Consider the following 23,030-nt stretch of genomic DNA (forward strand, 5'->3'; position numbering starts at 1 on the left):
AGAGCAGAGTGATGAAGCCAGTTCAGAGAGGGGGGTTATTAGGAGGCCATAACTGGTAAAGGTCAGGGGGAAATTGGGCAGGACATCGGGGTAACACCCTCTACTCTTTTTGAGAAACACCCTGGGATTTTTAATGACCACAGAGAGTCAGGACCTCGGTTTTACGTCTCATCCGAAGGACAGCGCCTTTTTACAGTATAGTGTCCCCGTCACTATACTGGGGCATTAGGACCCACACAGACCGCAGGGTGAGCGCCCCCTACTGGCCCCACTAACACCTCTTCCAGCAGCAGCCTTAGTTTTTCCCAGGAGGTCTCCATCCAGGTACTGACCAGGCTCACACCTGCTGAGCTCCAGTGGGCTGCCAGTTGTGAGTTGCAGGGTGATAATAATAATAATAATAATAAACTTTATTTTATATAGCGCCTTTAAAGGTGGCTTCTCAAAGCGCTTTACAGGATGACAATAACAATAAATAAGAAGACTACAACAATAAATAAGAAAATTTCACAAGAGAGGACACAATTATAATTACAACAATACAACAATAACAATAGAGGAGACCGTGGAAGATGGTATTAAGAAGAGCAGAGGGGTGAAGAATGGAACCAGTTAAGTAAAGGCAGTAGCATCCAGCATCTCTGTCTGTAAGCTTATCCTTCAAGCTGATCTTAAATAAGAATGCAGACAAAACTAAAATCAAAGGACGGATCCCAAATGAGAGTAATTCATGGAAAATCCTGACCTTCTAGTGTTGAAACCCTAGAAACACATGCGCATCAAGCGTTTTAAGCCTGGATATTAGAAGGTCCCAGAGCTTGCATTTCAGTCAGTTAGCAATGAAAATGATTGTTTTATTCAGGAACTGATCATAAAGCACTATTAAAATTGAATTTGCAGCATAAAGTAATAGAGGTGGACAAGTTCTAAAGGGGAACTGCAGTCCCAGTTCCTCAGAGCAGTTATTAAATCTTGGTAACAAAATACATTTCCAAAATTTTTAATTAAGCACAAAATAGTCGCCAATAAGTCACTAGGTTGTCGCAAACCTCTGTTTACAGTCTAATAAGGCCATATTGCGTCGGGGGAAGTTTTGTTGCCTCGTTCTGAATCGTAGAATATGGCGCGGCTCATACCTGGAAATCTATTTTGTGATGTAAATTGGAGGTTTTACATGTTACTGTGTTCATTTTACTTTCATTTGGGTTTGAAATGCACTCACCCCTGCCGGTTCTTTCTAACCCACATAAAAAGAGTGGAGCTGCTCCCCTCTACGATGAAAGGCCCCACCAATTAAAACAGAACTGGAAAAAAACTCTTGAAAGATTTTGCCCTTTTCCCCCCAGAACTTTCCGTCACCCCTGCGGTGCTGAAGTATTTGGTGAGGTGTTAGTGAACTGGGTAGGTGGGGAAGCAGAGGGAGGAGGGTTTTGGGGGCCTCCTAGCTGGGGAGACGGGACGTTTCCGGACGTCTCTCTGCCCGCCTCTGGGAGCGCTGACGCTCGTCTGTCCCCCCCTCGCCGGCAGCGTGGACGCCGACGGCCAGGTGGTGCGGATCAACTACAACAACGCCACGCGGGACTCCGTCCTGGACGCGCCTCTGGAGCAGATCCAGCCCTTCTACGGCGCCCTGAAGGCCTTCGTGGACCTCATGGGCCGACCCCAGAACCTGGTCACCTACCGCATGGAGCCAGGTCAGTCCGGGCTGCGGGGGCCAGCGCAGGGCCTCACAGGGATGCTGCGTGCCTAACGCGTCACACGCATTCGTGTGCGAGCGTCCGTTTTCATCTGGTACCATCCCTTTACCCTTGTTAGAACGGCCATCAGAAAACCTGTTCTTTAGCGCAAGACCAGGTATGTGAAAAACAAGGATAACATGACTCGGAGCATTTAACTTGCATTAATGCGTACAAATGATTTGGGATTCATTTTTTAAGGGGTGGCAATAATAATAATTAATAATTGCTTACACCTATATTGCGCTTTTCTGGACCCTCCATTCAGAGCTCTTTACAGGTCATGGGGATCCCCACCAGTGTGCAGCCCCACCTGGATGATGCTCCAGTCCTCTCACACACACCAGCTCTCAGTGGGGAGGAGAGCAGAGTGATGAAGCCAGTTCAGAGATGGGGGTTATTAGGAGGCCATGAGTGGTAAAGGCCAGGGGGAAATTAGGCCAGGATGCCGGGGTAACACCCCTACTCTTTTCGCAAAACAGTCAGGACCTCAGTTTTATGTCTCATCTGAAGGACGGCACCTTTTTACAGTATAGTGTCTCTGTCGCTATACTGGGGCATTAGGACCCACACAGACCGCAGGGTGAGCGCCCCCTGCTGGCCCCACTAACACCTCTTCCAGCAGCAGCCTCAGCTTTCCCAGGAGTCTCCCATCCAGGTACTGGCCAGGCTCACACTGCTGAGCTCCAGTGCGCTGCCAGCTGGGAGCTACAGGCTGATGTGGCTGCTGGCCGGTTTTGAATTTGGGCTTTTCGAATGCGTGTGTTGAGTATCTCGCGCTTTTCATTGGCTGCTAGCTGATTAGATTGCAGGGCTTTCCCACTGGTGGGAGTATGGGAGTAACATACCCCCCCCATGTCTTGCCACCAGGTGACGTGGTGACCTTTGACAACTGGCGCCTGCTGCACGGCAGGCGGAGCTACGTGTCGACTCGCGGGACCCCGCGCCACCTGGAGGGGGCGTACCTGGACTGGGACGAAGTCATGTCCCGCCTGAGGATCCTCGGGAAGGCCATCCGTGGGGACAGCTAGTCCGCAGAAGCCGGGACAGGGGTGCCCGCTGTCCCCTGCGAGCTGCCAGCACCAGGACTTTGAATCACGCCCGGGCACTGGACAGACACCGCCCTTCTTCCACCAAAATTATAAGGCCAGATGAGAAAGGGGAGGACTGTTCTTTGGCTGGTGATTTCTATTTAATTTGTCGACAGATTTTTTTGGGCCTTTGACAGGTTGCCATTTGGGTAGAGCAGGTCTGATCAGCCCTGAAGATCCTCAGTGCAGCACGTCCTTAATTGGTTTAGCAAGGTAAATCTTTCACTTCAGTCCCTGCAGTGCAGCTGAGCTCTGCATTTCTTCGTCAGACTCCCGGCTGGAGAAATAATTGGCTGATTCCAATCCTTTCTGTGGTTTCAGCTCTTAAAGAGATGGAGAGAAGTCAAGCATTCAGTGTAGTATCTCAAATCAGAGGAAGACCTGTGTTCTTTAGGAACAGGGCTAGAAACTGCTGCGTTAGAGAAGGCATTTAGGGTTTGGGATGCAAAGACAGTTTCCCTGCCTAAAGTAGACATGTCTGCTGCTAGCATTTCCAAGAGGAATTGAGCTTTTGAAAACTGTTATTGGCACTTGGTTGGTGGTGTTGCAGCTGGGACACAGGATGTAATCGGACTCAGGATGCATCTTTTTTTTGTTAATGGTTGTCACAATAATATTTGTGTTGATTTTGGTTACTGAAATCTATTAGCAGGGCACATACTTTAATACAGCAATGCAGTGGTTCAGTGTAGAATTGAAAACCTACCTGTTTAAGCAAAAAGAAAACAGTTTATAAAAGGGAGATTATTGTTCTCCTGCCTGGCTAATATTGTGAAGGTGTATATTAGCTTTATTGGGTTCGACATTCAAAAAGGGAGAAGTGGCCTTTACTTGTATGATTGAGAACTGGAATACAGACAGCACCTCACTTTTTCCATAGTGGACGAGACTTTTAGATGTCCTGGACAAAGTAAATTTTGTTGCATGTATATTGTGATGCAGCAAGCAATGCAGTTATTGAAGAAAAAAAACAGGGGGCATTTTTGTTCCTCTTGTGTGGCTCAAGTGCCTGCCCCCGACAGTGAACGTGCTTGGCTTATTGGGACTGTACTATATGTGCTGAAGATGTGACGCACTTTTACAATGTGGAACACTCTTATAGGCCTAACAATACCAATCAATTACACAAAGACTGTTTGGCTTCATACCAGTGACACTTCCCTGGCTGCCTTCAAAGGAACTAGCTGATGCATTGTCATCTGTGCCACACTGTGAAAGCATGTGAAAGTCCAGGAAGTGGTCAGTGGTGAACCACGCTTACAGAGCCTTGAGCTTCCTTCAGTGTCCTGCTGTGGACAGGATGGGCTGCCCTCACAGACACAGCCCGCAGAGGCTGTTCTCGGCTCCTGTGAAATACCAGGTAACCTTTAGCACTGAAGCAGTTGCTTTCAGGAGAAATAAAGGCACCCAAGAATTAATAATAATAATAATAATTGCTTAAACTTATACTGTATACGTTTCCAGGACACTCCACTCAAAGCTCTTAACAGGTAATGGGGATCCCCTCCTCCACCACCAGTGTGCAGCCCTACCTGACTAATGCGCCGGCAGCCATAATGCGCCAGAACGCTCCCCACACACCAGTTCAGAGATGGGGATTATTAGGAGGCCATGATTAGTAAAGGCCAGGAGGAAATGTGCCCGGGGTAACACCCCTACTCTTTTCAAAAAGCACCCTGGGATTTTTAATAACTACAGTCAGGACCTCAGTTTTACATCTTATCTGAAAGACAGCACCTTTTTACAGTATAGTGTCCCCGTCACTATACTGGGGCATTAGGACCCACACAGACCGCAGGGTGAGCGCCCCCTACTGGCCCCACTCTTTCAGCAGCAGCCTCAGCTTTCCCAGGAGTCTCCCATCCAGGTACTGACCAGGCTCACACCTGCTGAGCTTCAGGGGACTGCCAGCTGGGAGCTGCAGGGTGAGATGGGCTGCTGCTGCTCATTCTCCAGTTAGATGCACTGGGGCTGTTTGCTGAGGATTGAGGTGTTGTGAGATTTGGCTCAGCCCCCTGGTGGAGGTGGAGGGCCCTGGGACACCCAAGCAGAGTGAGGAGATACCCAAGGGGCAGCTGTGAAGGTGGAGATGGGGTGGAGGAGGGATGCAGGAGACAAATGTACCTCATACACAATTTTCCCTTTTAGTCACATCTTCAAGAAATGATGTGGGGGGGTGACTGAGATGAAAGTGCCTTGATTGTCATCCCCCCAATTCTTTGGATAAGCACTTTCATTCAGTGCACTTTGGTTTACAAAATGCTGGGATTCACTTCAAGTTTAAATCCAACACCACAAATGTGTCTCCGGTACCACTTGGTTTGTATTTGCATGTAATCTACTGCATTGCTCATTTAACATGCAAATACATGTGCAGTGAGAACCTGTATAAGGTATATTTCCTAGTGGGCACTAGCTCAATCAGAAAAGACTAATTTATTTGAGTGTTTATGCATCATCAAACCAGAAAGCAGTTCAAACACTAAACTCCTGTATCCAATATGAATGAAGAGACCTTGCCTGTAACTGATACATCTCGCTTGAAGTCCAGTGCCTCATGGCAGCTTGTGGTATGAATTGTCAATACAGGTTTTAACGTAATCAATGCTTGAACTTGGCACGTTTCGTAACTAGGCACATCAATGCAATTCCACGCTTAGGTTTCTGCTAAACAGCACAACCTCAAGCAGCACATGTGGTAGTTCTCTAGTGAAAGATACACATTTTGAAATTCATCAATATTATAGTCTAATTAAAACTTAACTAATTGGCTAACCTGAGAGCCATGTCTACTCAAGGAATGTTCTATGAAATGCTTGATCTTTGCACCTTCTGCTCTGATTTACCCCATTGCAATAAAATGTAATTTAATCAAATAAAAATAGCGATAGTGTATTATTATTTTGTACTGTCTCCATTAGATTTCCTGGATTTATGGCTTACTGGGAGATGGAAAGCAGGAACCTCTCGCTGTGTATTTGGTTTCTGGACCTTTAACAGTCATTTCAGTATTCAAATTCACCATGGTAAAAGTATTGTGAAGAAAGATGAAATTGCCAAAGAATCATGGCAAACTACAGGGAGGCACTATACAAGACTGGAAATTTCTTCAAAAATCCTTTTTTTTAATTTAATTGGTGTGTTAGCTCCTTGCATCTTGTACTGCAGTCTCAACTCTTGTCTTTAATTGTGCCATCTTCTATCTTTAACTTTTAGCTAACGAATTTAACGAAACACAGGAGAGATAATGTAGCAGTTTTTCCGGGAGGGTTTGTGCACTGTTAGATGTTACAAAAAGATGTAATACGGTGGAATACATTTTCTGTACAATTTCGAGGGGAAAAGCTGTTCGACAACCCTCCCCTGCAAAACCTGTGGCCATACGCTGCTCTTTTCATCTAAACCACAAGGTGGCGCTTGTGCAACACAAGTGCACTGCATGTTCAGAACTACCTTCAATACTGTATCAGCTCGCCACAATTCACCGTCACCATAAGATGGCACATCTGCTAGCATTGCTGCAGGTGCTGCAGTGCCATGCTAGCAGAACTGCATTTTCTTCCTTATCATACAAAGCAGGTCATACTCCCCCATGGAATTTAATTTATGTAGCACATACCTTTCAGTCAGCATCAGAAAGCTGATTTTACCCAAGGGGTGTCTTAACAGCCCAGAGTCTCTGCTGGAAACTCAGGGTGCAAACAGGAAATACTCCCAGCCCACAGGGCCTGAACGCTTTTGAAAGAGCACACCAATGTTCTCTGGCTCATCTGAAAAGCTGTGCTTTTGGGGAATGAAATAAACATATAGCTGACTGGTATGCTGAAATTATATAATCAGTCAGAGCCTTTGCACGGTCATGACTTCTTTTTGGACACAACCCAGTGAAGGATAATAGAATCCTATTGGAAAATGGTTTATTTTACAATATTTTGCATCTCAGCACAACTCTTTCCTCCTACAAGCATATTAGTTTCCCCCATCTCCACAGTTTTATCAGAAATCCATAATCAGCGCCTGTGATGTTTAATATTTAACTTGGGTGTTTGGACAGGATTTTAATAAATTGGAATTCAATACCAGGCCTCTTGATTGCTCAGGTCCACTTTCATTTGCTCCCTGTGGCAGGGAGGTAAGAATGATTTTCACGGGAGATACCATTGTCTGTCAGTTGTGCCTGTTACCTGGTACTGGTGCATGATAAGATTGTGCAGAGAAAAGGTGTGTGGACTTCTTGGAATAGGAAAGATAAGCAAACTATGTTTAACACATCTGTTTTAAGCGCAGTGATAAGGGCTTGCAGTCTCTCTTTTATGACCAGCTGTACTTCTGTACCTACCCTGTACACAATGAGAATTATTCCACTCTGCCGATTAGCATTAAATCACTGCAGATGCAAAGCCCAGCTAAATGCTGCAGAGTTCGGACTTTCATTGGACCCACACAGTGAGACCCTGTCAATTTAAACTGTCGTCTGGGACACATGGTTTCGACAGCAGAGATTGTTCTGGTCCTAGAGAGCTGCAGTTCAACGGGTTTTTTACAAGTAAGTTAGAACTTTCAATGAGCAAGAGCCAGGAAGCTGACTTAAAAGCAATTAAATGAACAACTGATACTAATTAAATCAGGAAGTGTCCAGTGCAGAATGAAAACATTCCAGAAGTGAATGTCCATGATCTACAGAATTTCAAAAGGCTGTCCTTCTCTCGGGCAGAAGGACAGGGAGCGGCTCCGTGCAGAAATGGGTTGAAAAAGCAGGTTCAGGCTAGGAGCTGACCGTTCAGTTCATAGCAAGGTACTGAGAAAAATGAGACCTGAAACCCCACCTATACAGGTGTGAGAGATTATCCCTAAAAACAACTGACCACCGTTTAACAGGATTATCCCCAAAACCAAATGAGCACCCGTCATCTCGGCGCAAGGAAATACAAAGAAATCAAAACAGAAGGGGGAAAAGCCAAAGAAATACCAAAAGGACATACTGTAGCAGTGGGTGTGAGAAACACCAGGTAATTCAACACACTTTTCAGACATCGCCATCAAGCAAATAGTGCAGGAGGTCGATATAATCATTAACTGGCTTGACCAGCCCTTGCACAGCGAATCTGAGCTCCTCCCATCTGGGTGTCGATTAAGACTGCCTAGATTCAAGAGCAACAGAACTAAGATCTTTTATTCCCACACGAATAACCTGCCCAATTTGGACAACCGCTGTGTTAAATGTATTGTGCAATGTGTCTTTTACCTGCCTTCATAGCACATCTCCTCCTCTCGGATGTCATAAGAAAAGTTTTTTCGTCCTATTTTTACACTATGTGGCATCATTTCTGCGAAATGACAACGTAGTAAATTACACAGATCCTGAAATAGATCACAGCTCAGAAAGAGGTACTGTATATCAACCCTACAGTGTGACACGGCATAAGAGAGATGGCTCACAAAAACATTTCCTGTATTATGAAAGTGTACAGCTGCATACATCTTTCCCCTTCAAAACTAGTCTTAAAAACCTTATTATGCTCTAATTAGGCACTTCTTCGGAGTCTTTGCATTCATCATTATCCAGTCCCAACCTGCTGAGCCACCCCACACATCAGCATTGCACATCCTGTATCTTCAGCTCTGACACTGGCTAATGTATTATGGCATGAATTACACCCCCCAGACAAGGCAGAGGAAACCAACCAGAACTTGCCCATCTCTTCACTGGGGGCACGCCCAGCCTCGCTCAGGCCTGTCACCAGCGATCCCTTCTGCTCCAGCAGGTAACAGCCTTGGCCCCAACTCCCAGGTCTCCAAAAAAAACACCATGACAGCTAAGCCTCTGCTCCAGAAGTCAGCTCACGTTGGCTGCGATATGGATGTCAAAAACCTGCCTTTTAAGTCCTGATGCTCATTAGCAGGGAAACTAATGAATTGCTGTGGGCTTTTGGCAGTGCACAGAGCTTAATGAGGTTCAAAGCCTGGTCTCATTAGACTAGCTGGAACGGAAGTGAAGCCCTCTACTGCGTTTTAATGGAGTCTCCAAGTCTGATCGCTACAGTTGTACCCTTCCCTTGCATTAGTGCTGTGCAGGCAGTACAAGCTTCAGGGAAACTTAGTGTAACTAAGCCTGCAGGCATTCCTGTCCACTTGATTGCAGGAGCTTGCCATAACCAGCTCCCTTCATTGATAATTACCAGGGTCAAATGCTGGAATAGTGAATGTATCAATGGAGATCCAAGCTACCGCAAAAACAGACGCTTAAAACCTGCTTATACAGAGCACCAAAGCAATTGCTCATCCGATCAAACTAGCTAGCAAACCACCACCAGCAAAGGGAGAAAAACACTTGTTCTCTAAATCAGCTCCCAGTGAAACAGCAGGACAAGGGAGGGAGACTGTTTTAACAGGGGGAACCCAGGACTGCAGGTGAGTCAGGCTACAGTGCTATGAGGAGCCGAACGGAGGCGTGCTCGACTGTGGAACAGAGGTCTGGAAATGAACGCAATGACCTTGGCCAGGGTGAAGCGCTGCAACACCCTCCCATTTCCTTGTGGCGGCACAGCGGAGTTTCTCGTGTAAACAGGCTGTGCGACTCAGGAGGAAGCATGCCTGGTTTCTTCACTGCACCCGATGAGGCAGCGCTGACAGATTTGACCCTGGGTGCATTTTTTTAAACATCCAGGCTTGCTAAGAGGAAGCTTGGGCCCACAGGTTCAGACCACCCTGGGTGTCTGTTTGGACTGCTGGGAAATGCCTAACCCCTGACTCACGACAACAGCGCAGACCTCCGCGGCAGGTTCGTAGGCAGAGCCCCCTTCCTCTTCTGCCCTCTTTGCGTGTCCAACTCCTTGTCCGACTAGCAAGGCCCCCCTCCAGGACATCTCTCTAAACTTGCTCAGCTGAATCCGATCGCTTCCCCGGCAGGGAAAAAAAAAGGAGGCACTGTGGACATCTTTCTACTCACGTTGGTAGCGTCCAGACACGCTTATGTTTGGAAAAAACAGACTTTTCATTTCTTGTTTCTAAGCAAGGACATTCCTTATTCTTCACAAGTACTTTTGCCATTACTATTTATAACCAGAGACATATGAGACGTGAAACCGAGGTCCTGACTCTCTGTGGTCATTAACAATCCCAGGTTGTCTCTCTCAAGAAGAGTAGGGGTGTTACCCCGGTGTCCTGGCCACATTTCCCCCCTGGCCTTTACCAGTCATGGCCTCCTAATAACCCCCATCTCTGAACTGGCTCCATCACTCTGCTCTCCTCCCCACTGAGAGCTGGTGTGTGTGAGAGGACTGGAGCATCATCCAGGTGGGGCTGCACACTGGTGGGGGTGGAGGGGATCCCCATTTCCTGTAAAGAGCCTTGAGTGGAGTGTCCAGAAGGGCGCTATATAAGTGGAAGGAGTTATTATTATGACTAAGTGACAATGTAGATGTTGGCCTCCCACAGAGAGCCCCACAGCAGCTAAATAAGAAGCTGGTGCTCCACATCCCTTCCTCTAGAATCCCTGCATCCTCTCCGGCCTACGGAACTCTGCACGGCTGGGACCTGGGATACCTGGAAGGGGGATCCCCAAGTCCTGAGCTCTTTTGGTGGACACTAGGAAGGGGTACCAGAAAGGTGGAGGGTTGGAAACGTTGCTGACTGCTATGCTGTTCTGCACTCATTTCAGACAGCTTTTAAAGACTTGAAGTGAATAAAAACCGGTTTCTTCAAAAAAGGGGGAAAAAAAATGACAAAATCCCGCCAATTAAGGGACCAGCATAGCTGCTACCCTCCTCTTTCCCTCTTTCAGCCTCAGGGCAGTGGTGCTGATCACCAATCCCAGAGCTCATTTAACTCCCAACCCAGTCCAGCAGTTTCACGAGTTATGCCTACAGAGGATGTTTTTAGAACACTGACTTTTACCAGCAGTGAAACACCACATCCAAACCCATTCGTTTCCCCGGAACAGAGGCATACAGTATACCATGCTTCGGACAGTAATTACAAACAATGATCTCAAATGTTGTAACCAAAAAAAAAAGCTCCCTAAATACAAGGGACAGCGAACATGTTTCACTAAACTGGGATCCAGTTAGGCCTCACTGGCTGCTGGTCAAATGTTTAAAGGGAGGTAAGCAGATGCAAAATAAACACTGAGAACGAGGCGCGCTAACAGCGTTCAAACCACTACAGGCAATAATCTAAACCCCAAGGTCCGGCACTGCGCATTTGAAAAGCCTTCATTAAGTAAACTTGGAAATTACAGTATATGCTCCCTTTTCAACTTCAGCATCACAAAATCATTCGGACTTGGTACGCCATTAAAGTGACAGATCCCATTTAAACAGCTCCAGGCAGCAACTATGGCAAAAAGTGAACTTTTGGTGGGGGGAGTTTCTCTGTCATTCTTAAATTAAGGGGGAAAACTGACCGCAGACTTTAACGGGCACACCAGTTAGCTCCTTAGAAAACCAGTGCCAACACAGATTGTCAGCAGAAGGATATAGCTGGGATACTATCCCTGGCACAATATCACCAGTTGTCTTCACTTGAACCTTTATATTCCATAACCTAGCTTTACTTGTCAAAGTAACAGGTAGGTTAACACTCAGCAGTGGAAAGAAGAAACACTTTTCAGCTGCTGAGCCTTCATCAGGTGTTTCTCCTTTCTGCTTGTCAGTATGGGATTAGCTTGTACTTCTGCAGCCAACACATGTTGCCACAGCCCCCCGCCCCACTCCAACACCTCGTTTTTGTTCTCTTGTCCGGGTGTCAATGATTGAAACTCGGTGCTCTTTTGGTTTCTGGGACTAGAGCGGTGTAAATGCTAGTTACAATGTGGCTTCGTAAGTTTTTCTTCTGCGCAAGTCAGCGTTTCATTCACAGAGCCCGCCGGCCCCCAGCACAGCGTGGGCACGCCCCGGGAGACCGGAGGTTTCGCAGGGGACTGCGTGAGCAGCCAAGTTCTGTTCAGCCAGCCTGAAGGCTGAGCCTTCTCCCTCAATGTAGCTCCTGCCTACTGTAACTCTGCCAATGTCAGACTCCATGTTTTTTTTACTCTGGGATACTCGGCGTACTGTACTGCTACATTGCTGCTTTTTAATATTACCAAAGTCCTATAGATGCTAGAAAAGAACATTAGACAATTCACAAACAAGAGGCTATCTGACTGGCTCTATCCCACAATCCCTCCTGACTTTCCTGTAAAGGATCCCAGAGCGTCATGACTCAGCAGTATTGTCCTACAAGCCATCAGCGCTGTGCACCAAACCCTCTGGTAAGGGCCAAGAGCCATCAAGAGCCCAGATTCTCACTCCTTGTCCTGAGTGACCCCTCTGCCTGCTTTCTTTTGCTGCATCAAAGTTCTTAATCAGGCTAACTTACATCAGTGATCCACCCTGCAAAGGCATGGTGTACATTCGTATCATTTTTCGTCGAAATTCTGTACATCAAAAGAGTACAAAAAAACATAAAAGCACCCATCTCATTAGAGCTTCTTGCTCTGCCATTTTCTTTAGCGAACGGCCATGTCCTCCTTTGTTTTTAAACACACTCGCTCCGAAAGTACCTCCCACCCCACACTCCCAGCCCTTCACCAAGCGTCAGGCCAGTCCCCTCTCCTGCGTGTTCTAATGGGCACTGTGGGGACAGAGGAGAGGGGCAGCAGAGTCCTGCAGGCTGATGAAGAGTTTCTACGGGGAGTGCGAGGAAGGAGACCCGCCTCTCTGGCTGAGGCTGGAGGAGAGAGACACCCAGCTGCAAGAGGACCAACATTCCGCGCCTCGGAGAAGCGAAAAAAGCTCTCCCTTTGGAGGGAAGAGATTAAGGGACAGGTTTGGAGAGGCAGGTCAGAAAGCCTCATACGAGGCGATCCATCAGTGCAAGCCTGCCCTCTCTCACAGCGAGGAAGTGTAACCGACAGGCTAGACGCACACGGACAGACCAAACCGTCCTCAGTGAGCAGAGCCACGACACAAAACAGAGAAGGAAACGAATACTGCCACTCCCTCCCTCAAAACAAAATCTAGCTCCTACCGGGAAAGCAGGTAATGAACTGGTTACCCTTAGTTTCAGCACATTATGTGCCTTCCTGCGTGTTTGAACTGAGCCTCAGAGATTTGCCAGCAGGTGGAGCTAATGAGCACCAGCGTTGAGCACACAAAAACTCCACAAGTAAATTATTCCTTACACTAATATAGCACTTTTCTGGACACTCCACTCAAAGCTCTTTACAGGTCATGGGGATCCCCTCCACCACCACCACCAGTGTGCAGCCCCACCTGGATGATGCTCCAGTCCTCTCACACACACCAGCTCTCAGTGGGGAGGAGAGCAGAGTGATGAAGCCAGTTCAGAGATAGGGGTTATTAGGAGGCCATGACTGGTAAAAGTCAAGATGACTTTTGGCCAGGACACCGGGGTTACACCCCTAATCTTTTCAAAAAACACCCTGGGATTTTTAACAACCACAGAGAGTCAGGTTTTCTGTCTCATCCAAAAGCCAGCACCTATTTTACAGTATAACGACCCCCTCACTATACTGGGACAGACCTCATGGTGAGCACTTACATTAGCACTGGTCCCATGAATGCCTCTTCCAGCAGCAACCTTAGTTTTTTCCAGGAGGTCTTCCATCCAGGTACTGACCAGGCTCACACTCCTGAGCTTCAGGGGGTAGGTCAGTGGTGAGGGTGATATGGCCACTGATGTGCCTGAGTGCTAAACAAAACAAAAGGTACATATTTGATTGAAGTAAATACACTTGTAGGAAAAAGGAATAAGTATAAACTTATGTTCTCTTGGATGTTGGGTTCACAGTTCAACTAGCCGATCACAGGGAGATAATTGAAAATGAAAGGCCAAATAACTCAAAATGATTTGTATGAAGTGTTTTTTGGGGAACAAAAACCAACATAAGTGGCATTCTAAAATACACAGTCCAAAATAGGCATTATTATAGTACATTTAAGATGGAGAGATTTGTTGCAAGGAGCGTGATGTTAAAATTGCACACTGGGCTAGTAAGACCTCATTTAGAAAATTGTGTACAATTTAGGTCACTGCTTTATAAAAAAATACTGATGCTCCAGGGTTCAGGAACTGGACCTTTTGACGAGGGAGACTGCAAGGAGACTTGAGCAAATTAAGTCAAAGACGTCAAAGGCAACCTGGAAGACTGCTTCAGAATGAACAGCCAGACAGGATGAAGAGGCCACGAGTGGGAAAACGCGTGCATTTAAAAACCAGAACACGTCTTTCCACAAAGGGCTGGTGGACTAGGGAAAAAGATACACGGCCGTGTTGCTGAAGCCAGTACCCTGGCGCCCGTCCAGAAACAGCTGGGATGTTGATGAGATTTTGGGAATCAATTAACTGCTAACTACCGAATGGCCTGCTCTCGCTCGGGTTGCCTTCTGCTGTCCAGGACTCTACACGCCACAGCAGGCCAGCGAGCAGATGAAACTGGTCTCCGTCTCCGTGTGTACAGCCACAGAGCTCACCTGGGCCGCAGGACCAGAAGGAAGAGATGCTTGCAATTCGGCCTTTTCAGAATTCTTCCTTCTCTTCCAACAGAGCCTACACCAGGAGTGCAGAAGTCTTGGAAGTGTGGCAGATAAGAATTCCAAACGGGTTGACGAGAGGCCCATTGCTGCCAGAATCACATCTGGAACATGTGGGTTAGAGCTTACTCACTGGCAAAAAACTTGTCTTCATAGGACATAGAACCTAAGGGCAAACAAACCTGGGCACTGCCATTTTTTGGTTCCCCTCTCCCAAAAGCCAAAGGCTTGATGTGTTAACAAAGTGTGGTTAGTTTACTGGGACAGTGAGCTCACATGTGTTTTTACTATTAGGTACGAATGCAGCCTTCAACTGATTTCCTCGGAGTCATCAATCATGGAAGGCGGAGTGGAAAAAAAAAAAAAGAAGCTTTTAAACGTCTGCTGGTCGCCATCGCCCCGACAGAGCGCCAAGCAGGCCGCGCGCTCCACCATGGCTGAAATCAATCTAGCAGCTCTGCAAACCTGATCAGGTAAAACCCCTCTCCCAGCTTTACCCAAGTCAGCGACCTACCCCAAAACCACACTTTTGTTTAAAGGAATAACACTACGATTGCTATTAAAAATAATCTGACATGGGGGAAGAGTAAAATACATTTGAAAAGGAAACAATGAAAAGTATGGGTCCTTTTTTTATCTTAGGAGTGTGTACACATTTGCTCCCCATTCAGGTTTATTCGATGAGCCTTTAACAAGCTACAAATACCCCCAGCCAAGTTTTCTTCCGCCTTCCTGTTACAAAAACTGAGGAACAGAATGAAAGGAGGTGTAATTTAGACACTCACAGGTGGGAAATGGACTGGCTGCGCTCATCGGGAGGGCAATGTCGGAGATGTCTGCTTTAATTCCTGTATCCTCAATAAACAATAATACCCTTGGTTTATTCATTCTTTAAACAAGAGTAGTACCTGCAAAACACTTCATGTCGCCCGCCAATGCTGGAAACAGAGAAACAGAACTTCCAGATGGACTTTGAGCTCATCCTGCAGTATAAGCAATGTTCGCTTTCAAAGGGCAGCTAGATGAAGACAAAAAAAAAACACACAGACAGACAGATGGACAAACAGGCAGAAAGGCAGGAAAAAAAACGACAGAGACAATCGGAGAAACAGCCTTACGCACATTTTTGCTCAGCCAAGCATTAATAAGCCAGTGCGACAGGAAGATGAATTAGTGCCGGAAAGAGTTAGAGATGGAACTCAGCCTGAATGGAAATGAGCAGGAGCTGACAGATGTTATGCTCTGTAAAGAGACGAAATGCAGTATTGGGAGGCTTCCTGGCCCTAAGAATCTCCACCCATCATCATGACTTCTCTGTGCAAACACCTCAACAGTGATGACCACGTGTATGGAGCAGGTTCCTACACGCTGGAAAATGCTTGAAACCATGAAATGGGGCTCCCCACGCTCCTCAGTGCTTTTTGAGAACTTCTCCTTGCGAACTTGTGGAAGAATTCAGCCCGAGTCTGGCTGGATCTGTGGGTTTCGGCCTTGTTCCACTTCTGGGGAGCGTGCTGTTCCATCAGCCTTCCGCGCTGGACGAACACTGCAGTGCTGCTTTCCAACACGATCACGCTACAGGAGAACTGCAAAGGCAACCGAGGTTGTTTTTCCTTCTTTCAAACCTTCTACCAAACGAACTCCAGGCATCAGACGGTTCCCTGCCTGTGCACGTTTCTTTCCTTCTGCAGGACCGTAGTGGAAAAGCAGGGTGCCGGTGCAGTATTTGGGATGGTTAATTACCAGAGCGACAGCACGACTGCAGGAGAACAGAAGCATGTGGAAGGCATCAGGCTTGCAATTTTCGACATGAGCTGCACTAATATACCTATCCCATTGCCAAGCACACCCCCCCTGTAATTCTACAAATTAGACCATGCCCCTGGGAACTATCAGCCCACAGCTGCTAAACAGATGTTTCAGATTAAAAAAAAACAGAGAGAGGAAGATCCATCCAAGTGAACGCGGCCAGTTTTACAGCTAACGAAATAACCGCTAATCTGTACTTCAGCAGCTGTCCAATGGAGGAGGCACAGCAACTGGGATTTGCACATGTTCGGATGCCTGCTGTATAAAACCAGCACCCCGCCACACAGGTTCTGCTCAGTTTTTTTTCCTCTGCTCGTCCGCACCCAGTGCGTGTTCTACGTTCTCTTCGGGCCCCGAGAGGTGTCCTGGGACAGCCTGCCAGAAAGCGCTCCGATCGTCACGCCCGCGCTGTTGTGTCTTCTAGGTTTTCGATTCTGCCAAACGATCAAAACCCATCTTTACGAAGGAGGCGCAGAGAGCGGCGTGGGTCTTTAAAAATTACAATGAAAATTGCAAACAATGAAAACAAAAACACTTGCGAGCTCTTGAACAGCATCTGCTATCAAGCCTGTATGGCAACTTGCTGCTGAACTACTGTACTTGATGCACTTTAGGTTGCACAGGAGGTCGTGCTTAAGCACACCATGCTGTTACTCTAAATTCAAAAGGGAAAAAAACCAAGATCATTACACAACGTTTTCCGGCGCGGGCTTAGATCTCAATCTAACTGAGGAAGACAGCCTAGTGCACAGCCCACAGCCTTACGATTCTCTCCTCCAGGGCGATCAGAGATGGCAGTCATGTCCACTACAGCTAACCGACTGAGCTGGTACAGCCTGGCCACAGCAGACCAAGAAAATGAGAACTCCAAACCCAGTTGTGTGAGCAACATACATCATGCCTAAAATTGACAAAAGCTACAAAATACAAATGGCGATATGCAATATAACGAATACAATATAATGGCAAAATTACATGATGGTCTTGGTGCTTTGTGAGCTTTTTTCCCCCTTGCCTTTAAATATTGAAAACATTTTACAAGAATGTATATTGTCGCATGGTTGAGTTCATTACAGCTTGCCAAGTTGTTGCCTACAGGCATCTAATATGACAGCACCACAGCCTGGTTTTCCCGGAGCTCAGGAGCTTAGCAGGGCTTGGCCAGGGCTGTGATGGAGACCTCCAAGCAGGGCAGGTAACTCTTCCCTCTGGACACAAATTCCCAAAACCGATGCCATAGTGACCAGGGACACAATGCTATCCTTTAGACAAAACAAAGGTCACGACTTCATGCTCATCCAAGACCTTGGAGGCACTTTTTGGAAGATTTAGAGGTGTTAACCCCAGTGTCCTGGGTAAACTCAGCTATGGGCGCCACTACAGTCTGGCCTCCCCTGATTCAACAGGTGATGTTGAACAAAGTTGAAGACATACAGAAAGGCAGGAAAACACTGAGACAATCAGGGAAATAGCCTTAAGCATCGTGCTGCACCAGGGCAGTGGAGCTGCTGGGCACTGAAGGGCAGCTGTGTATCACCCAGGCAGATGCGCCAGGTGTAGGCAGAAGTGGGCCAAATCCCACACACCAAGTGTGTAGCCCTGGGAATGAAAAGCAAGTGCCACACAAATGCAGTTGTTACTATTAAATCATAGTCCCTGGTCAAATCTGACTGGTTAAAGCCAACTGTCAGTGACCAAGATGAATTTGATAGGTGTTCAGGGCTGAGAGCATCTCCGACGGCGTCCGCTGATCCACAGGCCGCGAGGAAAGCGTGACTGGCGATGTCAGAGGACGGGAAGAAACAAAACGTTTGTAATTAAGTGGCTTGGCAGGCAGCTCTGCGTCAGTGGAACACGCTGGCTCGGGCAGAGGGAGGTCTGGTAAATGACGACCCCCCAACTCCCCCTGCGCACTCTCTCCTTGACTTCACGGGGCGACTTGGCCGAAGACGCCGCGCGTTTACGGCTCCCAAAACCAGCGCTGGCACCGAGCGCCGGCGAACTCCTGACCTCGCTGGTTTTTCTCGAACGTGTGTTTTCCTTTGGAAGCCAAACCCCGCGGAAAAATAACTGGAACCAAATGCCATGTGAGGCTCGCCAATGATAACACATGGGGAAACCTAAAATAACAGGAGGAATACTGCGGTAATGTCTGACCTTCCGAACCTCGCGCAGGGACGCAGGAGAGGAGCTACTGCTCGCCACAGCCAGGGGGCGCTGGGGGGGGGTCATGCTGGGTGCCATGATCTCTCCCGTTAGGCCTTTAAAAAAAAAATAATCAAGTTTTGGAAACGAAACGACGCGCGTCCGGGAATTCTTCATAAAGATAGCATGCCTGCTCTTAACGTTACAAAAAGGCCATCCATCATTTTCTGGAAATCGGATTATTTGTGGCATTGGGATTTCAAGGCCTATCCCTTTATTTCTCGTACAAATGGGATGCAAAATCAATCTGCAAGGCGGAAAACCACCCGGCAATGGTGCTCAAAACGAAAAGGCACTCCATAAAAGAGGGGAAAAGGAGAGCAAGCTCACTGGATGGCTGTGCTGGTTTTCTTAGCCCAAAAGGGGCCACATCAGCTCTTATGTCCAAAGCGCTGGTATTTTATTCCCGGAGAAAAAAAAAAAAAGGAAATTTTATGTAGATGGTAACTAAAGCCTAATAGCCACACATCAGTGTCGTTTTTTTTTTTAACTTTAAACTTTTGTTGAGCCTTATCCTACATTCATCAGCTGTTTTTGTGAATGACACATACAGCAATACTCAGATAAATTAAAATCTCTAAAACGCGGGCGTTGTGATAATAAACCTCTTATCAAAGGCTGCAAAAACAACGGGGTGCAATTATGGAAAAGGGCTAAAGGTTTAAAATTAAAGAAGGAAAGCAAATGCTTAAGCACAGAGGGACCTGACGCCGAGAATCTTTTCATGCAAATAGTTATAGGCATCAGTTTAAAACTTCAGATTCCAGAACCAAAACAGTCAAGTGTCTATTTGACTTTTTTTTATCCTCGCAGATGGGAAATAAAACACTTAAAAAGTTACTAAGATTTATTAACAGAGGAGGTCTTTGCAAGAAGCATTAAATATTTTTTACATCTCACTTAAAACCCAAGAATTCCAAGTGTCAAAACAGTCGCAGTCTTAATTATGAGAGCATACTCACCTCTGACCCTTGGCGATTCCTGCTGAACATTCAAAATGGGCCATTTCCTGTTGTAGAATCAGTCTAATGAGCCTCTCTTTGGGATGGCTGATGAGGAGACATGAATATATCAGCTTCCTATTGGTTATTAGACCTGAGCTGACCTGACTTTAACCACAAATATCAGCAGCATTCAATATATTCAGTATTAGGATTTGCTGAATCTATTACAAGGTGATGTAATCACCTAGGAAAGCTAGGGAGCATTTCTAGGGCAATTCTCTTACAAAGGGAGGCCTAGCCTTTTAGCATTGGGGAATATTCCCAGGTGGGAAGTGGTCCTGTGTGACTCTAATCCTGATGTTGCATGATGTGTACTTACAAGCCAGGCAACTATTGTACATGGGTGGGCAGGTGGTTTAGGTAGGTGAGGTAGGTACATGCAATCGATTTTAGTTTACGAAGCGTCACTTGACATATTTTGTCTTGCCAACTCTTGTTACATTTAGGTGTCTTGTGACAGAAGATGTCTTTGAGGTATTTTGTATAAAAGGGAAAATCCCACTTCAGAGAGCTCAGTACTGAATAGGTCTTGTACACAGATCCAGATTCTGCGATGCGACCTAGAAGACCTGTTGTCTAGTTCTGTTTCAATAACTCCTTGGGAACAGTCAGTAGCCCTAAGCCCCTGTTCATGGCAGCTCTAAAACACACAGGCAGCACGGACTCAACCTGGATTTCTTCTTGAGGTGACGTGCCGAGAAAATGTTTTACTTGTTAATAAATCCCAGTCTAGGCACTGAGGTATCGGAAACACGTTCTCCATCTGAAGGCTTCCAAAACTTTTTGTTTTGGAGCAAACGAAGATGAAAAGATTGATAAACAGTAGGAAACATTCATACTCAAAGCAGGAGAGAGAAAAACAAAAGAGCGCGCCCCCTAGGCCTGTGAACGAGTGTTGGTTTTCGCTTGCTCTGCTGGCCTATAATTCATCGCCCCGTTGGCTGTAAACACAGCGCGACACAGGCCTGAAAACAAAAAGAGTCGCACCTGAAGGGAACCTGCCAGTTTTTCTGATTAGTGCTCAGTTTATCTTGGATGGACTAAATGACCTGGGGTTGAGAGGAGGGGAGGTGCTTGAGGGCAGTGGGGGGGGGAGACTCAAGCTGTTGAAATAATTACTTCTTCTCCATGTTGGTTTAAGCTAAAGGAAATTCCAGCAAGCACTCAGGAGAGGCCTAACACAAACAACCCCAGTGCCACATTTTCAGTTCCGCACTTTTCACACAAGCGGCCGGTCCTATCTCGCGGCTCCTTTGCTTCGAGCAAGCAGACACGGTCTCTGGCAAAGAAAGCAGGGGAAAGGCCGTGCACAACCCAAGCCGCGGCACCAGGCAAGCAGGGACAGTGCGGGGGGAAGGAGCAGCATTAAACCCGAAGCCATGAGACGCCACTTGACAAATAAAAAAAAAAACCTGATCAAATCCCAAATCCACAAATGCAAGGGCTTGTCCTAAGCTTTTAGAATTAATTTGCGCTGAAAAGCAAGACCAACGATTCAGGGTTTAAGACGCCACGTGACGAATCTGGAGTAGTTCTGGGCTGGCCATCTTGCGGGAAGAAAGATAAATGACGACAGGCCTCATTTAAACAGCAGCAGGTGTGACAGCCAGGTGATGATGACATCAAAACACCTTGGTGACTCCAGAATTGATACACTTAGCATTCTCCCAACAGATTCTACAAGACGAAGCAGAAGACCGCGACTAGCCAAACACTTAGCGTGGTTTGTCCAAGATCTACAACAATGGAGGACCCAGGCAGAAATGCAGGGTGGGATGGTGTTGAAGTGAATTTGAGTCCGTCTTTGACTGCTTCAGATCAAAGGTAAAAGACCTCCGTGACACCTCATGTCAGAGGTCTGTCGGCCATCCCACTGCACTGCCCCTGGGGCAGCACCTCCGGAGAAGACCTCTTGGTGACAGATACTGACAGCTGCTGACATCTGCAATGGGAGTGGCAGTGTGGCAAGCAAGGCCTTCAGTGATTCCATAAACACCTCAATGGGTTAGGGTTGGAGTGAGGGGGAGGGAACAGGCATCAGCTACAAATATGCCCTCGCTAGCAAAACAAAACTAAAAAGCAAAATGGATGCAAACAGTCACTGGACAAATGCCTTCCTGCTGGTGCCCATGGTGCATAGCTCCCAGGCCTCTAATTTTCTAGATTGACCGCAGTATTTCATATCTATTTCATCTAAAAAAAACAAAAAAAACAGCTCTCTTCTACAAACCGTTCCGACTGTTGCACGCGTGTCCACATTTCTGCTTCACAGCACGTGGAGTTCTAGCCTCAAAAATCCATGAAGCTTGCTGGTCGAGCTTTTGGCACAAAAGTCCATAATCAGACATTCTGGTATTACCTAGGTATAATTAACGCTCTATGTGTTGAAACATGTTTCAATTTAGTACACAGCTTGGTCAGCACATAAAAACAGGAACAATATATATGCAAAAGGCATATACAGGTGATACTATAGACATTATTAGCGGTCAGAAAAGGAATATTGTATGATACTAAAACAAAGACTAAACCTACAAGATACCAACTTGCTTATTTCCTGATAAATTCGTATGACTTACCCATTGTTGTCTTGGCTGATTCCCTTAGCACACACCATTCAGCTCCAGCATACTGCTCAATTATAACATTTTTAATGATTTACAGTTTGACTTCAACCGATTCTAGGTATTACATAGTTCAATTTAAAGAGCAAAAGCAGTTCTGATCTAGGTCAAAGAAATATACAGTTTACTCCTACATGCATTTGTAAAAAATATGCTACTGTTTTTGCTCACAGCTTCCAGGATAAATCCATTTAAAAGTATCTTTTCTTACTCTTCCCTTAATAGATATTTTATGTAACCATAAATTACATTTTCCAGAACCATGTTAGGTTTGATGACTCAATTAAAGATTATATAGGCCGGAATACATGTTACACAGTCTTTGTTTCATTTTCAAAACAGAAGAGATGCTTCAAGAATTCTATGTTTTAAGTATGACTGAACAAGGCATTAACCAAGACCATCCCAGTCCCAAGTACTTGAAGAAGATTCAAACCTACAGACCAATTCCTAGAGAAACAAGGCAACTATCTGGCAGGAAGCTCAGCTTCTGGCTTGTAGCAAAACAATTTTGGCTGTGTACAGATCTGTCTGAAATAGATTATAGCCCATGTTGCCATATTAATTAAGGCCCTAGAATACTAGACAATGCTCCAAAACTAGAATAAAAAATAATATAAGGCTACTCATACATCTGGATCAGAGTTTTGTCACAAAACTGTGTGTACACACTGTTCTACAGAAATCCTGTTGGAATGCACTTGAAGCAGTGATCCATGCACAATCAGCAAATTATTTATGAAGAACTGGCCTCTGGGTCTCTAATGGTAAACCCAAAGTGTTTCAGTTTATTCTTAGACAGCTCTGCAAAAACATCTGTGTGATGAAAAAAAAAGAATGCTTAAGTGGTCTCTCACAGATTATAAGAGCCAAGCAAAACCTGAAATGGTTTTTCAACACAGGAAGTTTTTCCTTCCTAAGGTTCACTGCTATTTAGAGATAGGCAGTGAAAAAATGGAGCTTTATAAAAGCACTCTAAAAATCAAGAGGGAATTTAAAAGCTTAATTACACACCACGAGCTGTGCT

The 23,030-nt window shown here is 46.1% G+C and overlaps 1 protein-coding gene and 1 long non-coding RNA gene across 2 annotated transcripts in view; one reads left to right on the top strand and one right to left on the bottom strand.

Moving 5' to 3' along the window:
* bbox1 (butyrobetaine (gamma), 2-oxoglutarate dioxygenase (gamma-butyrobetaine hydroxylase) 1) overlaps nucleotides 1-5,709 on the top strand; it is a 39,383-nt gene extending 33,674 nt beyond the window's left edge. The window contains exons 7-8 of the mRNA XM_069181720.1: nucleotides 1,528-1,694; nucleotides 2,607-5,709. Coding sequence (XP_069037821.1) covers nucleotides 1,528-1,694; nucleotides 2,607-2,767 — 328 coding nt within the window. The 3' untranslated portion in view covers nucleotides 2,768-5,709. The remainder of the gene's footprint in view (nucleotides 1-1,527; nucleotides 1,695-2,606) is intronic.
* On the bottom strand, nucleotides 3,062-21,591 carry LOC138224430 (uncharacterized). The gene is made up of 5 exons (XR_011182929.1): nucleotides 19,338-21,591; nucleotides 18,328-18,431; nucleotides 14,185-16,604; nucleotides 13,370-13,519; nucleotides 3,062-3,150 (listed from the first exon to the last, which is right to left on the bottom strand). It is a non-coding gene; the product is annotated as an uncharacterized lncRNA (long non-coding RNA).
* Nucleotides 21,592-23,030: the final 1,439 nt, after the last annotated feature.

Source organism: Lepisosteus oculatus, chromosome 21 (genome assembly GCF_040954835.1).
Source record: "Lepisosteus oculatus isolate fLepOcu1 chromosome 21, fLepOcu1.hap2, whole genome shotgun sequence".
In the NCBI taxonomy this organism is placed as follows: domain Eukaryota; kingdom Metazoa; phylum Chordata; class Actinopteri; order Semionotiformes; family Lepisosteidae; genus Lepisosteus; species Lepisosteus oculatus.